At 47.4% G+C, this 12,340-nt stretch overlaps 1 protein-coding gene across 2 annotated transcripts in view; it reads left to right on the top strand.

The window, feature by feature from the left end:
- The window catches only part of Itga3 (integrin subunit alpha 3), a 38,226-nt gene that overhangs the window by 22,987 nt on the left and 2,899 nt on the right, over nucleotides 1–12,340 (top strand). For both annotated transcript variants that reach the window (XM_004655563.2, XM_004655564.2), the window contains exons 17-24: nucleotides 141–220; nucleotides 304–381; nucleotides 1,486–1,588; nucleotides 1,747–1,929; nucleotides 2,103–2,225; nucleotides 3,188–3,301; nucleotides 5,254–5,352; nucleotides 11,969–12,094. In XM_004655563.2, coding sequence (XP_004655620.2) covers nucleotides 141–220; nucleotides 304–381; nucleotides 1,486–1,588; nucleotides 1,747–1,929; nucleotides 2,103–2,225; nucleotides 3,188–3,301; nucleotides 5,254–5,352; nucleotides 11,969–12,094 — 906 coding nt within the window. The remainder of the gene's footprint in view (nucleotides 1–140; nucleotides 221–303; nucleotides 382–1,485; nucleotides 1,589–1,746; nucleotides 1,930–2,102; nucleotides 2,226–3,187; nucleotides 3,302–5,253; nucleotides 5,353–11,968; nucleotides 12,095–12,340) is intronic.

The following is a 12,340-nucleotide window of genomic DNA, read 5'->3' as shown; positions in this document are numbered from 1 at the left end:
GGACACAAACAAGGTACAGAGGTAGGACGAGTAGCCAGAGAGGCATCTCCCTAGCTTAAGTCTCTGACTCTTCTCTTCCCCTTGGCTTCACCCCTGCTGGGCTCCCGTGCCCCTCTCTGCTTCCTTGACCCTCATGGTAGATGGAGCTGCTCATCACCTTTGAGGTCATCGGAGTGACTTTGCACACAAGGGACCTTCAGGCGCAGCTACAGCTCTCCACGTGAGTAACCCGGCGAAGCCAGTCTGCCCTGGGCTGAGGTCATGCCCTGGGCCTCCTCCTTACCCTCCGCATCTCCTCCTCAGGTCAAGTCATCAGGACAACCTGCGGCCCATGACCCTGACTCTGCAGGTTGATTACACGCTCCAGGCCTCACTCAGCATGTGGGTACTGCTCTGCCCCCAGACTGCTTACCTGAAGCAGGACCTCCCTGTCTCCAGAGCGTCTCCTAAGATCCTTTGACACTTCTTGGTCTGGTGGCCTCCTGGGTCATCTTTTCCCCTCACAATAACAATTAGCATCATGGTGGCCATTATGCCCTGTGAAGCAGATTGAGAGGAGGCATCAGCACATGGGGTCAAGGTGTTGGTCCCTATAATTTATTTTTAAATTTACTTGCAAATAGGGTGGGGGGGGGAGAGAAAGAGAGAGAAAATGAGCACACCAGGGCTTTTTGCCACTGCATATGAACTCCAGATGCATGTGCCACTTTGTGCATCTGTTTTTATGTGGGCACTGGGGAATCAAAGTACGGCTATTAGACTTTGCATTGCAAGCAAATGCCTGTAACCACTGAGCCATCTCTCCAGCCTTCTTTTCTTTTTTTAGTTTATTTATTTATTTGCAAGGAGAAAGAGAAATAGAGAATGGGTGCGCCAGGGCCTCTAGCCACTGCAAACAAACTCCAGATGTGTGCGCCAGCTTGCGCATCTGGCTTTCTGTGGGTGCTGAGGAGTGGAACTCAGGTAGTTTGTTAGGCATGGCGGGCAAGCACCTTAACTGCTGATCTACCTCTCCAGCCCGCTTTTCTTTTCTTTTAAATCTATATGTTTGTTTGTGTACATGAGTGTACCAGGGCCTTTTACCGCTGCAGAAGAACACCAAATGCTTGAGCCTCTTCTTGTGTCTGGCTTATGTGGGTGGCTTGGGAATTGAACCTTAGCTGGTGAGCTTTGCAAGCAAGCACCTTTAACTGCTGAGCCATCTTCCCAGCCTCTTCCTGTGATTTCTTGAAAGCCCATTATACAGATGCCTTTACAGACATCTTACTGACCTCTTACCATGGCCCTGTGTTGTACCAACTATTACTAACTTCCCTTTATGCACAAGGAAACTGAGGCTTAGAGAAGATAGAAACTTGTGTGAGGCTACATAGGTACATTTATACAGCGGACCATCTGACATCAAAGGAGCCTTGGCGCTACCATTCCCTCTACCAGGGCCCTGATATCCTGTCCGCTAGGGCTCAAGTGTCTTTTTTACCCTAGGGTGAATCATAGGCTACAGAGCTTCTTTGGTGGGACTGTGATGGGTGAGGCTGGCATGAAAACCGTGGAAGATGTAGGAAGTCCTCTCAAATATGAATTTCAGGTAACAACACCTCTGGGATCATAGCTAGAGATTTCTGGCATCAGCAGTGGGGGGGTACTGATCTGGGACCTCCCCGGGTGGGAGAGCTGAGGGTTGGCAAGCTGGAGGTGGTCTTCCAGAAGACCGTAACATTGACATATAGGTCTGTGTGTCCACAGGTGAGCCCAGTAGGGGAAGGGCTGGCCTCCCTGGGTACCCTGGTCCTAGGTCTGGAGTGGCCCTATGAAGTAGCCAATGGCAAGTGGCTGCTATACCCCACGGAGATCACCATCCACAGCAATGGGTCCTGGCCCTGCCAGCCTCCTGGAGACCTGATCAACCCTCTCAACCTTACCCTGTCGGTAAGTTCACTATCAAGGAGGCTTCACTTGCATCTCATCTGCATGCTGCTGGGCAGGAAGAACTATGTCTTCCCTTCTCTTAGTCTCTCTTGGGAACCCTAATTCTCTCCTTGTCTCCCATCCCTGTTCCCCTTTCTTCCTCTGCCTTCTCGCCAAATGTCTTCCCACTTCAGGAACCTGGAGATAAGCCAGCGTCTCCACAGCGCAGGCGTCGACAGCTGGACCCGGGGGGCGGCCAGGGCCCCCCGCCCGTCACACTAGCTGCTGCCAAAAAAGCCAAGTCTGAGACTGTGCTGGTGAGTGGCCAGGACAGGGATGTGGAGAAGGGCACAGCCCATGACAAGGTGCCCGGGCACGAGGGACCCATGGAGCAAGAGAGGTAGAAACACTCACTGGGAAAAGCTGGTCTCAAGAAATGCTGTGGCCCAGGCCTGCGGAGCCTCCCAGCATGGTTGGGGGTGGGAGACTCATCTGCTCTGAGAGCGCCCTCTCTGATGGGGAAGCACTCAACATAGTGGGCCAAAGGAAAAGCCACTGGCTCTGTTCCGTTCTTCACCTGTTGGGAGAGAGGATCAGGCCTGGGGAGCCAGTACAGGTCCAGCTGGGTTGAAGGGTCAGAAGTGGCATCCTATGGGTGGGAGAGCACATATCAGCGGAGGCTCGGTGTAGGAGAGTTCTTAAGTTAGGCCTTGTTGCTGTCAGGTTCGCATTGCTGGTAGAAATCACCCAACCAAGAGCAGCTTGTGGGAAAAAGAGGTTTATTTTGGCTTACAGGCTTGAGGGGAAGCTCCATGATGGCAGGGGAAATGGTGGTATGAGCAGAGGGTGGACATCACCCCCTGGCCAACATAAGGTGGACAACAGGAACAGGAGAGTGTGCCAAACACTGGCATAGGAAACTGGCTATAACACCCATAAACCCGCCCCCAACAATACACTGCCTCCAGAAGGCGTTAATTCCCAAATATCCATCAGCTTGGAACCTAGCATTCAGAACACCTAAGTTTATGGGGGACACCTGAATCAAACTACCACAGGCCTCATCCATCCGAGCAGGAACTAGATTTCTGGTTGTCTGTGTTCCTTGGTCAAGGACTGGGGCAAACATACATGTGTGGGGTTGGGGGGTGAGTAAGCAGAGATGAAGTCAGGCCCTTTAGTCACTCAGGGGTGGGATGACATCTAGAAGGGTGGAAGTTGAGTAAAGCATGAAGAGTCTGGAAACCTCACATCTTGTGTGTATCTCTGCCCACCTCAGACCTGTGCCACTGGCCGTGCCCGCTGTGTGTGGCTGGAGTGCCCCATTCCCGACACCCCCACCATCACCAACGTGACCGTGAAGGCACGGGTGTGGAACAGTACCTTCATTGAGGTCAGTACTGGGTCTCGAGATTTCCACTGTCACCCACCTGGACAGGGCGAGAGGGACAGGGGAGGGCTAAAGCCAGGGGTGCATGTGTGAAGGTGTTCATGTGGATGACAACATGTTCTGTGTAGTTGTGTGTCCATCACGATGGGCCACATCAGCGGTAGAGCTGCACATCTGTATGTGAACATGGAGTGCTTCTAATACAACCTGTCCAGTCCATGACCCCACCCTGTTTCCATTACTTTCCGCCTCTTTCTGCCTTATGGAGATCACCCCTGAGCCCAGTGCCACCTTCTCTCCTGCCACCTAACCCCCAGGAATGCCAGCTCCCTCTGCGTCTCAGTGTGCGAACTCCTGTTCAGCCGTCAAGGTCTCCGTCAGCCTTCACCTCACACCTGTGATGTCCTAACTTTGACAGCTGACGTGACCGCTCTTCCTCTAAACCCCACAGAACTTTCTCAGACGCCACATGTACTACATACCATGCTTGACCAGGTCATGGTTACTCATGTGCCAACCTTGCCTTCACACTTTTTTTCTGTGTCTGGATTATCGACCATTCCAGGCTGTGAGCATGATGGCATCTACTATGTTCCGTTATTGTGGCACAAAAAAGCCACCTTAAATGCAGGGATATGATTGTGAGCCAAAAAATACTTTATTTGGGACTGGGGAGATGGGTCAGTGGTTCAAGGCCCTTGTATGCAAGTTTGCCAATCCAAGTTTGATTCTCCTCAGCACCCATGTATAGCTGCCCAAAGTGGCACATGCATCTGTGACCCCCGACATGCTTACAGCAGTGAGAGGTAGAGCCAAGAGAACCTGGAAGCTTGTAGGTCAGCTAGTCTGGGGCACACAGCATGGAATAAGAGAGAATAAGAGAGAAGGTGGAAGGAGATGGACACATTGAGGTTGTCCTGTGACCTCCACATGTACATTATAGCACACATGTGCCCATACACACACATGCGCGCGCACACACACACACAAATAAAAATATTTTTCGGCCAGTCATAATGGTGCACGCCTTTAATTCCAACCCTCAGGAGGCAGAGGTAGGAGGATCACAAGGCTCTACCTCAAATAACCAAAAGTAAATAAATAAGTAAATAAATAAATAAACAGGTTTGTGGCATGTCTTTTGGAGTTTTGGCTCGTGGCTCTTCTCTCTCTCTCTGTCTGAACCTATGAAAGCAGGCCAGCTTCTTCTGCCATTATGGAACTTCCCCTGGATCTGTAAGCTTCGTATAAATACCCTTCCTCCACTTAAAAAAAAATCAGCCTTTAATCCCAGCACTCGGGAGGCAGAGGTAGGAGGATCACCGTGAGTTCAAGGCCACCCTGAGACTACAGAGTTACTTCCAGGTCAGCCTGGACCAGAGTGAGACCCTACCTCGAAAAACCAAAAAAAAAAAAAAAAAAATCAAGCCTGGCGTGGTGGCACACGCATTTTATCCCAGCACTCTGGAGGCAGAGGTCAGAGGATCACCGTGAGTTCGAGGCCATCCTGAGACTCCATAGTGAATTTCAGGTCAGCCTGGGCTAGAGTGAGACCCTACCTCAAAAAAAACAAAAAAAAAAAATCAAATTTATTTACAAAAGCAAGTTCTGGGCTATATTTTAGCCTATGGGCCTGCCCTAGACCAAGACCTCTGTGCTGTCCCCAGCATTCAGCACGGAACCTGATCCATGAATGAATGAATGGCATGCATTTGTGTGTGAAGAGCAGGTTGACATCCTTTGGGAGTGCTGCTTCAAGATGCTCCTTGGTTAAGAGTGAGGCTTGGTGGAGTGTGGGGGAGAGAGGGAATTACCATGGGATATTTTTTTATAATCATGGAAAGTGGTAATAAAAATAAAAAGAAAAAAAGAGTGAGGCTTGGGCTGTTTAGGGTCAAGAGGGAGGCCCAAAGGGATTTCAGCTGCTGCTTCTGACCCCACTCTCCCACTTCTAGGATTACAAAGACTTTGATCGAGTCAGGGTAGATGGCTGGGCCACTTTGTTCCTCCAGACCAGCATTCCTACCATCAACATGGAGAACAAGACCACGTGGGTGAGTGAGTGTTTTAACAAGGCTCTGTCCAGGGTATGGTGCACAGGATGTCTTTAAGAGCTCACTGAAGCTGGGCCTGGTGGCACACACCTGTGATCCCAACTTCTTAGAAGGCTGAGGATGGAGAATTCAAAGTTCGAAGCCTTTCTGGGTTACAGAGTGAATTCAAGGCCAGCCTGGCCAATTTAATGTGACCTTGTCTCAAAATGAAAAAGCCAAAGAGGGAGGAAGTGTGGCTGTGGATATAGCTTAGTGGTAGAGTCCAAAACCAGCCTGGGCAACGTGTGTGTGTGTGTGCGTGTGTGTGTGTGTGTGTGTGTATGCACATGTGCATATATAAGTGGAGTACTTGGGGATGAGACTGAGGATTGCCACAAGTTCAAGGCCAGCTTGGACTACATAACAAAACCTTGTCTTGAGAAAACAAACCAACAAATAAACATTGAATAACAACAAATATGTAGTACATACATACATATGTGCATATGTATGTATTGCAGAAAAAAATCCAAGCAAGTATGTCCAACCTCAGGCCTGCAGGCACCATGTATCTACATGCGACTGAGAACAGCTATGAATGCAGCCCAACACGAATTCTTAAGTTTACTGAAAACATGAGATGTTTGCGTATCTGTGACTTCTTGTAACTCAGTTTCACAGTGCCCAAGCATGAACTCTATAGATGACAACATCATGTCACAATGCCTAAAGGTTGAACAAGCTGGGCATGGTAACACATGCCTTTAGTCCCAGCACTTGGGAGGCAGAGGTAGGAGAATCACTGAGAGTTCGAGGCCACCCTGAGACTACATAGTGGATTCCAGGTCAGCCTGGGCTAGAGTGAGACCTTATCTCAAAAAACCAGGGCTGGAGAGATGGCTTAGCAGTTAAGGCACTTGCCTGCAAAGCCAAAGGACCTAGGTTTGACTCCCCAGGACCCACATAAGCCAAATGCACAAGGGAGCACACATATCTGGAGTTCTTTTGTAGTGGCTGGAGGCCCTGGTGTGCCCATTCCACCCCCTTTCTCTCTCTCCCTGCCTATTTCTGTATCTTTCTCTCTCTCACATAAATAAAAAAAATTAAATTAAAAAACAAAAGTAAAAATACGCAAACATACATGATCAGATCACCTTGAAATAAGCACAGCATTGAATGTAAAATAAAATCACAAGTAATGAGGTTGGGGAGATGTCTCAGTGGTTAAAAGAGCTTGCTTGCAAAGCCTGCCAGCCTGGGTTCAATTCTCCAGCACCCACATAAAGCATGAAGATGGATGCAAAGTGGTGATGATTTGAAAATGTAAATTATGGATAGAAAAAGACAGTCTTATCAATTTGTCAGATCTTTCCAAATTATTACAGTCCAAATAGAATTTTTAAAACTTAAAAGAAAAGTTATATCTCAAAGAAAAAAATGTGACAAAATTAATAATTTGTTGTGAAAAGGATACAAATGGGAGATATGTAGGTGATACATATAGGGAAATGAATGGAGGATTGCTGAAATACATGATTATATATTTCTTTTTTAAAAATATATTTTATTTATTTATTTGAGAGAGAAAGGCAGAGACAGAGAGAGAGAATGGGTGTGCCAGGGCCTCCAGCCCTTCCCCCCACCGCCTTGTGCATCTGGCTTACATGGGTCCTGGAGAATTGAACTCGGATCCTTTGGTTTTGCAGGCAAACACCTTAACCACTAAGGCATCTCTCCAGCTCAATGATTGTATATTTCTTTCTTTCTTTCTTTCTTTCTTTTTTTTTTTTTTTTTTTTTTTGGTGGTTTTTCAAGGTAGGGTCTCACTCTAGACCAGGCTGACCTGGAATTCACTATGGAGTCTCAGGGTGGCCTCGAACTCATGGTGATCCTCCTATCTCTGCTTCCCCAGTGCTGGGATTAAAGGTGTGCAACACCACGCCTGGCGTTTATTTTTATTTTTATTTTTTTGGTGGTAGTGGTGGGTTTTGAGGTAGAGTTTCTCTGGTCGAGGCTGACCTGGAATTAACTATGTAGTCTCAGGGTAGCCTCCAACTCATGGAGATCCACCTACGCCTGCCTCCAGAGTGCTGGAATTAAAGGCGTGTGCCACCACGCCCAGCAGATTGTATATTTCTTAATAAACAAACATGATATAGAAAGATGCAGAGAGAGCCAGAAAGACCCATAGAACAAAACGAAATTTAGCTTATGATACAGACTGCATTCTTTTTAAAATTATTTTCATTTTTGAAAGAGAGAGAGACAGAATGAGAGAGAAAATGGGTGTGCTGGGGCCTTTCAGCCTCTGTGCACAAACTTCAGATGAGTGCGCCCCCTTGTGTGAATGTGCAACATTGCATGCTTGCTTCACTGTGTGTCTGGCTACATGGGACCTGGAGATTTGAACATGCATTCTTAGGCTTTGCAGGAAAGCACCTTTTCCGCTAAACCATCTCTCTAGCCCTATATTCTTTTCTTAAAAAATTATTTACTTGAGATACAGAGAATATGGGTGCACCAGGGCCAACTCCAGATGCATGCACCACTTTGTGCATCTTGCTTTTTGTGGATACTGGGGAATCAAACTCAGGTCAACAGGCTTTGTAAGTGAGTGCCTTTAACTACTGAGCCATCTCCTTAGGCCCCAGACTACATCCTTTTGTTGTTATTGTTTCGGTTTGGTTTTTTGAGGTAGGATCTTGCTCAAGCCCAGGCTGTCCTGGAATTCACTGTGTAATCTTCAGTCTGGCCTTGAATTCACAGTGATTCTCCAATCTCTGCCTCCCAAGTACTGGGTTAAAGGCATAGGACACCATGTCTGGCCAGACTGCATTCTTTTTTTTAAAATTTTTTTATTTATTTTATTTATTTGAGAGTGACAGACAGAGAGAGAAAGAGGCAGATAGATAGAAATAGAATGGGCGCGCCAGGGCCTCCAGCCTCTGAAAATGAACTCCAGACGCGTGCGCCCCCTTGTGCATCTGGCTAACGTGGGTCCTGGGGAATCAAGCCTCGAACCGGGGTCCCTAGGTTTCACAGGCAAGCGCTTAACCGCTAAGCCATTTCTCCAGCCCCAGACTGCATTCTTAACTGGCTGAGAAAGAATGATTGGTGGCTCACACTGGTAATCCCAGTCCTCAGAAGGCTGAAGGAGGAGGACCACAAGTTTGAGGTCAGCATGGGCTCTGCAGTGAAATCTTGTCTCAAAAAAACAAACAAAAAACCCTAAGAAAGACAAAAAAGATAGACTATTAAGCAGCGTGGGAAGAACTTATTTGGGAAATAAAGACAAGTATCTATTTCACACCATCAAGAAAAATACCTTGGGGTTAGATGAAATAATTTAAGTGTATGAATTGAATGTGGACTAGAATAAAATACAAAATAATTTAATAGTAGCCTTCAATTATGGGAAGAATGAGTGGAGAGTTGTTTTGTTTGTTTGTTTTCTTTGTTTTTTGTTTTGATTTGTTCTGAGGCAGGCTCTCACTTTAGCCTAGGCTGGCCTCAAACTCATGGCGATCCTCAGCCTTCTGCATGCTGGGTTGCCCAGCTCAGAGTGAGTTATTTTATTAAAGCCAAAAGTCATGAGGGGAAAAAAAGTTGACAAATTATACTGTTTGAAAATTTAAATCTGTGCATAGCAAAAGATTCTGTAAGCAGTATAGATGATGGAATGATATATTTTAATATGCACAGAAGGTGAAGTATAAATATTTAACTGACACATGAAGAAAAATAACAAATGAGATTTGTCTGCCCATCTGATTGGAAAATACTGAAAAGAGTAATGCATCTGGTACTTCTAGGTGGACGGAAATGACACTGCCAGGAGAATAAATTGGTGGGTCCTTTTTGGAGATGAATTTGTCAATATCCATTAAAATTTAAAGCACCCATTTCCTCTGACCTAGCACATGATAATACATCTTAATGAGCTAATAGGACAAGTATGCAAAGATAAATATATGGGGTATTTTAGAGCATTGTTAAGGAGAGCAGGGAATTGAAAACAATCTAAATGCCTGTCCCTAGGAGGTTGGTTCAATACAATATGGTCCATTGCTGCAGTGACTATGCGGTCCTCAGAAGAGATCAGGTTGGCTGTTATCAATTGAGAAGGAAAGATGATCATATTAAGAGAAGAAAGATGACTTCTGGGCATAGTGGTGCTCACCTTTCATCCCAGCCAAGTAGCAAGAGCGCTGTGAATTCAAGGGCAGCCTGAAACTACATAGTGAATCCCAGGTCAATCTGGGCTAGAATGACACCCTACCTCAAAATAACAACAAAAAGAAAGAAAAGGGCTGGAGAGATGGCTTAGCGGTTAAGCGCTTGCCTGTGAAGCCTAAGGACCCCGGTTCGAGGCTCGGTTCCCCAGGTCCCACGTTAGCCAGATGCACAAGGGGACGCACGCGTCTGGAGTTCGTTTGCAGAGGCTGGAAGCCCTGGCGCGCCCATTCTCTCTCTCTCCCTCTATCTGTCTTTCTCTCTGTGTCTGTCACTCTCAAATAAATAAATAAATAAAAATTAAAAAAAAATATTAAAAAAAAAGAAAGAAAGAATTGGCCTGATAGTACACGCCTTTAATCCCAGCACTTGGGAGGAAGATGTAGGAGGATCACTGTAAGTTTGAGGCCAGCCTGATACTACATAGTAAATTCCAGGTCGGCCTGGGCTAGAGCAAGACCTTAACTTAAAAAACAAACAGGGCTGGAGAGATGGCTTAGCGGTTAAGCGCTTGCCTGTGAAGCCTTAGGACTCCGGGTCGAGGCTCAATTCCCCAGGACCCAGGTTAGCCAGATGCACAAGGGGGTGCACTCACCTGAGTTCATTTGCAGTGGCTGGAGGCCCTGGCGCATCCATTCTCTCTCTCTCTCTTTCTCTCTCTCTCTCTCTATCTGCCTCTTTCTCTGTCTGTCGCTCTCAAATAAAAAAATAAAACAAAAAAAAATCAAACAAAAAGTAAAAACCAAATAGAGTCAGTGTAGATAGCAAATTGGAACTCTGAAACGCTTTAAATCCTAAATCTGAAGCACTTCTGGTTGCAAGCATTTCAAGTAAGTTATACTCATGTATACATGAGCACATTCGTATTCATTGCAGGGGATAAAAGATGGTGGTGTTTGCTATGCACTGTTTGTGGGGGTTTGGCATGTGTGTATGTGTACTATGTATGGTATATGTTTGCATGTATGTGTGCAGATGTGCATGGCCATGCCTGCAGAAGCCCGAGAGGTGTCCTTGTCAGTTGCTCTTCTACAGTTTCCCTCCCTCCCTCCCTTCCTTCCTTCCTTTCTTCTTCTTCTTTTTTTTTTTTTAGGTAGGGTCTCACACTAGCCCAGGCTGACCTGGAATTCACTATGTAGTTTCAGGGTGGTCTTGAACTCACAGAGATCCTCTTACCTCTGCCTCGTGAGTGCTGGGATTAAAGACATGCACCACCACTCCTGGCTCCTAGATTCCTTTCTTTTTCTTTCTTTCGTTTTCTCTCTCTCTCATTTTTAACTTTAGACTTTATTGTAATGTGAGAAAAAGAGGGAGGGAGTAGATGGGAGAGAGAAGAGGGGAGACAGAGATTGGGGGAAAGGGTGTTGGGAAAAGAGCAAAAGAGGGAGATAGAAAGGAGATGGGAGAGAGAGAAGGAGAGCATATGTGTCAGAGAGCAGAAAATCCAAAAAAGCTGAGTGTCTTCCATCAGACTGGCTGACAAGTGAGCCCCAGTGATTCCTCTGTGTGTCTCCTCCCCACACAGGACTGGGGCTCCAGGTATGTGTGGCCATGGCTTTTTTGTTTGTTTGTTTGTTTGTTTTGTTTACTTATTTGAGAGAGAGAGGAAGAGGCAGATAGAGAGAAAGAGAGAATGGGCAAGCCAGAGCCTCTAGCCACTGCAGAGGAACTCTAGATGCATGTGCCCCCTTGTGCATCAGGCTTGCATGGGTCCTGGGGAATCAAACCTGGGTCCTTAGGCTTCACGGGCAAATTCCTTAACCGCTAAGCCATCCCTCCAGCCCGGCCATAGCTTTTTACATGGGAATTGGGATTGAACTCAGGCCCTCATGCTGACATGTCAAGCACTCTTATCCACCGAGCCGGCTCCCGACCCCATCTGTGTTTTCTACAAATATTTAGGAAGCACCATGTAGCGCAGCGGGTGTTGCCCTGAGCACTTTGCTCATATTAAATACATTTAACCGTCTACCGCACCCTGTGAGGGAGGGATTATAATTCCCACTTCACCGAGGAGCAACAGAAAGGTGGAGTAATTTGCTCCAGATCACACAACTCATGAGCCGCAAAGCCGGAGGCAAGCTCAGGTGGTCTGGCTCCTAGCTCCACCATTCTGCTGCGCCCAGGTGTAGCGCCTGAAATAAAGATTCAGAGAGGCAAAATACTGCTCCAAGGTCACACAGCTCACAGCCAAACTCAAACTGACTGCCTACTGGATCTCCTGGGGTTGGGGGCTCACCTCAGACCAGCCGGTGTCAGCGACGTGGGCAGGGGCTTTTTCCAGGCCCCAGATGCCCCCTACTGGCTAAATGTTAAACAGCAGGGACTTCGCCCCACCGGGAAAGGAAGTCAATGGGGTCTAAGGAAGCCCATCCGGGGCTGAGACCTTTTCTCCCCTCTGCAGTTCTCCGTAGATATCGACTCTGACTTGGTGGAGGAACTGCCGGCAGAGATTGAGCTGTGGCTGGTCCTTGTGTCCGTGGGTGCAGGGCTGCTGTTGCTGGGGCTTATTATCCTCCTGCTGTGGAAGGTAGGGGGACTCCCAGCCTCCCACACGGAACCTCCCGCCAGCATGGTCACCTATTCCCTCCATCCCCATCCCACGACTCCATGGCCCATTTCTCATCTCATCCCAGTCTCCGTCTCCCAGATCCTCCCCACCTTCCCCTTAGCTTCCCGTCCCACCCCTCCCTGGATTAATGGGGGAGCTGCAGCCTGCCAAGGGGAAGGCAGCCACCTACCAACCTGGGACCAGTACACAGCCATCCAGGTTCCC

Source organism: Jaculus jaculus, chromosome 9, assembly GCF_020740685.1.
Source record: "Jaculus jaculus isolate mJacJac1 chromosome 9, mJacJac1.mat.Y.cur, whole genome shotgun sequence".
NCBI classification, from domain to species: domain Eukaryota; kingdom Metazoa; phylum Chordata; class Mammalia; order Rodentia; family Dipodidae; genus Jaculus; species Jaculus jaculus.
The sequence above is the reverse complement of the archived record's forward strand: the minus strand, read 5'-3'. Positions and strand labels throughout refer to the sequence as shown.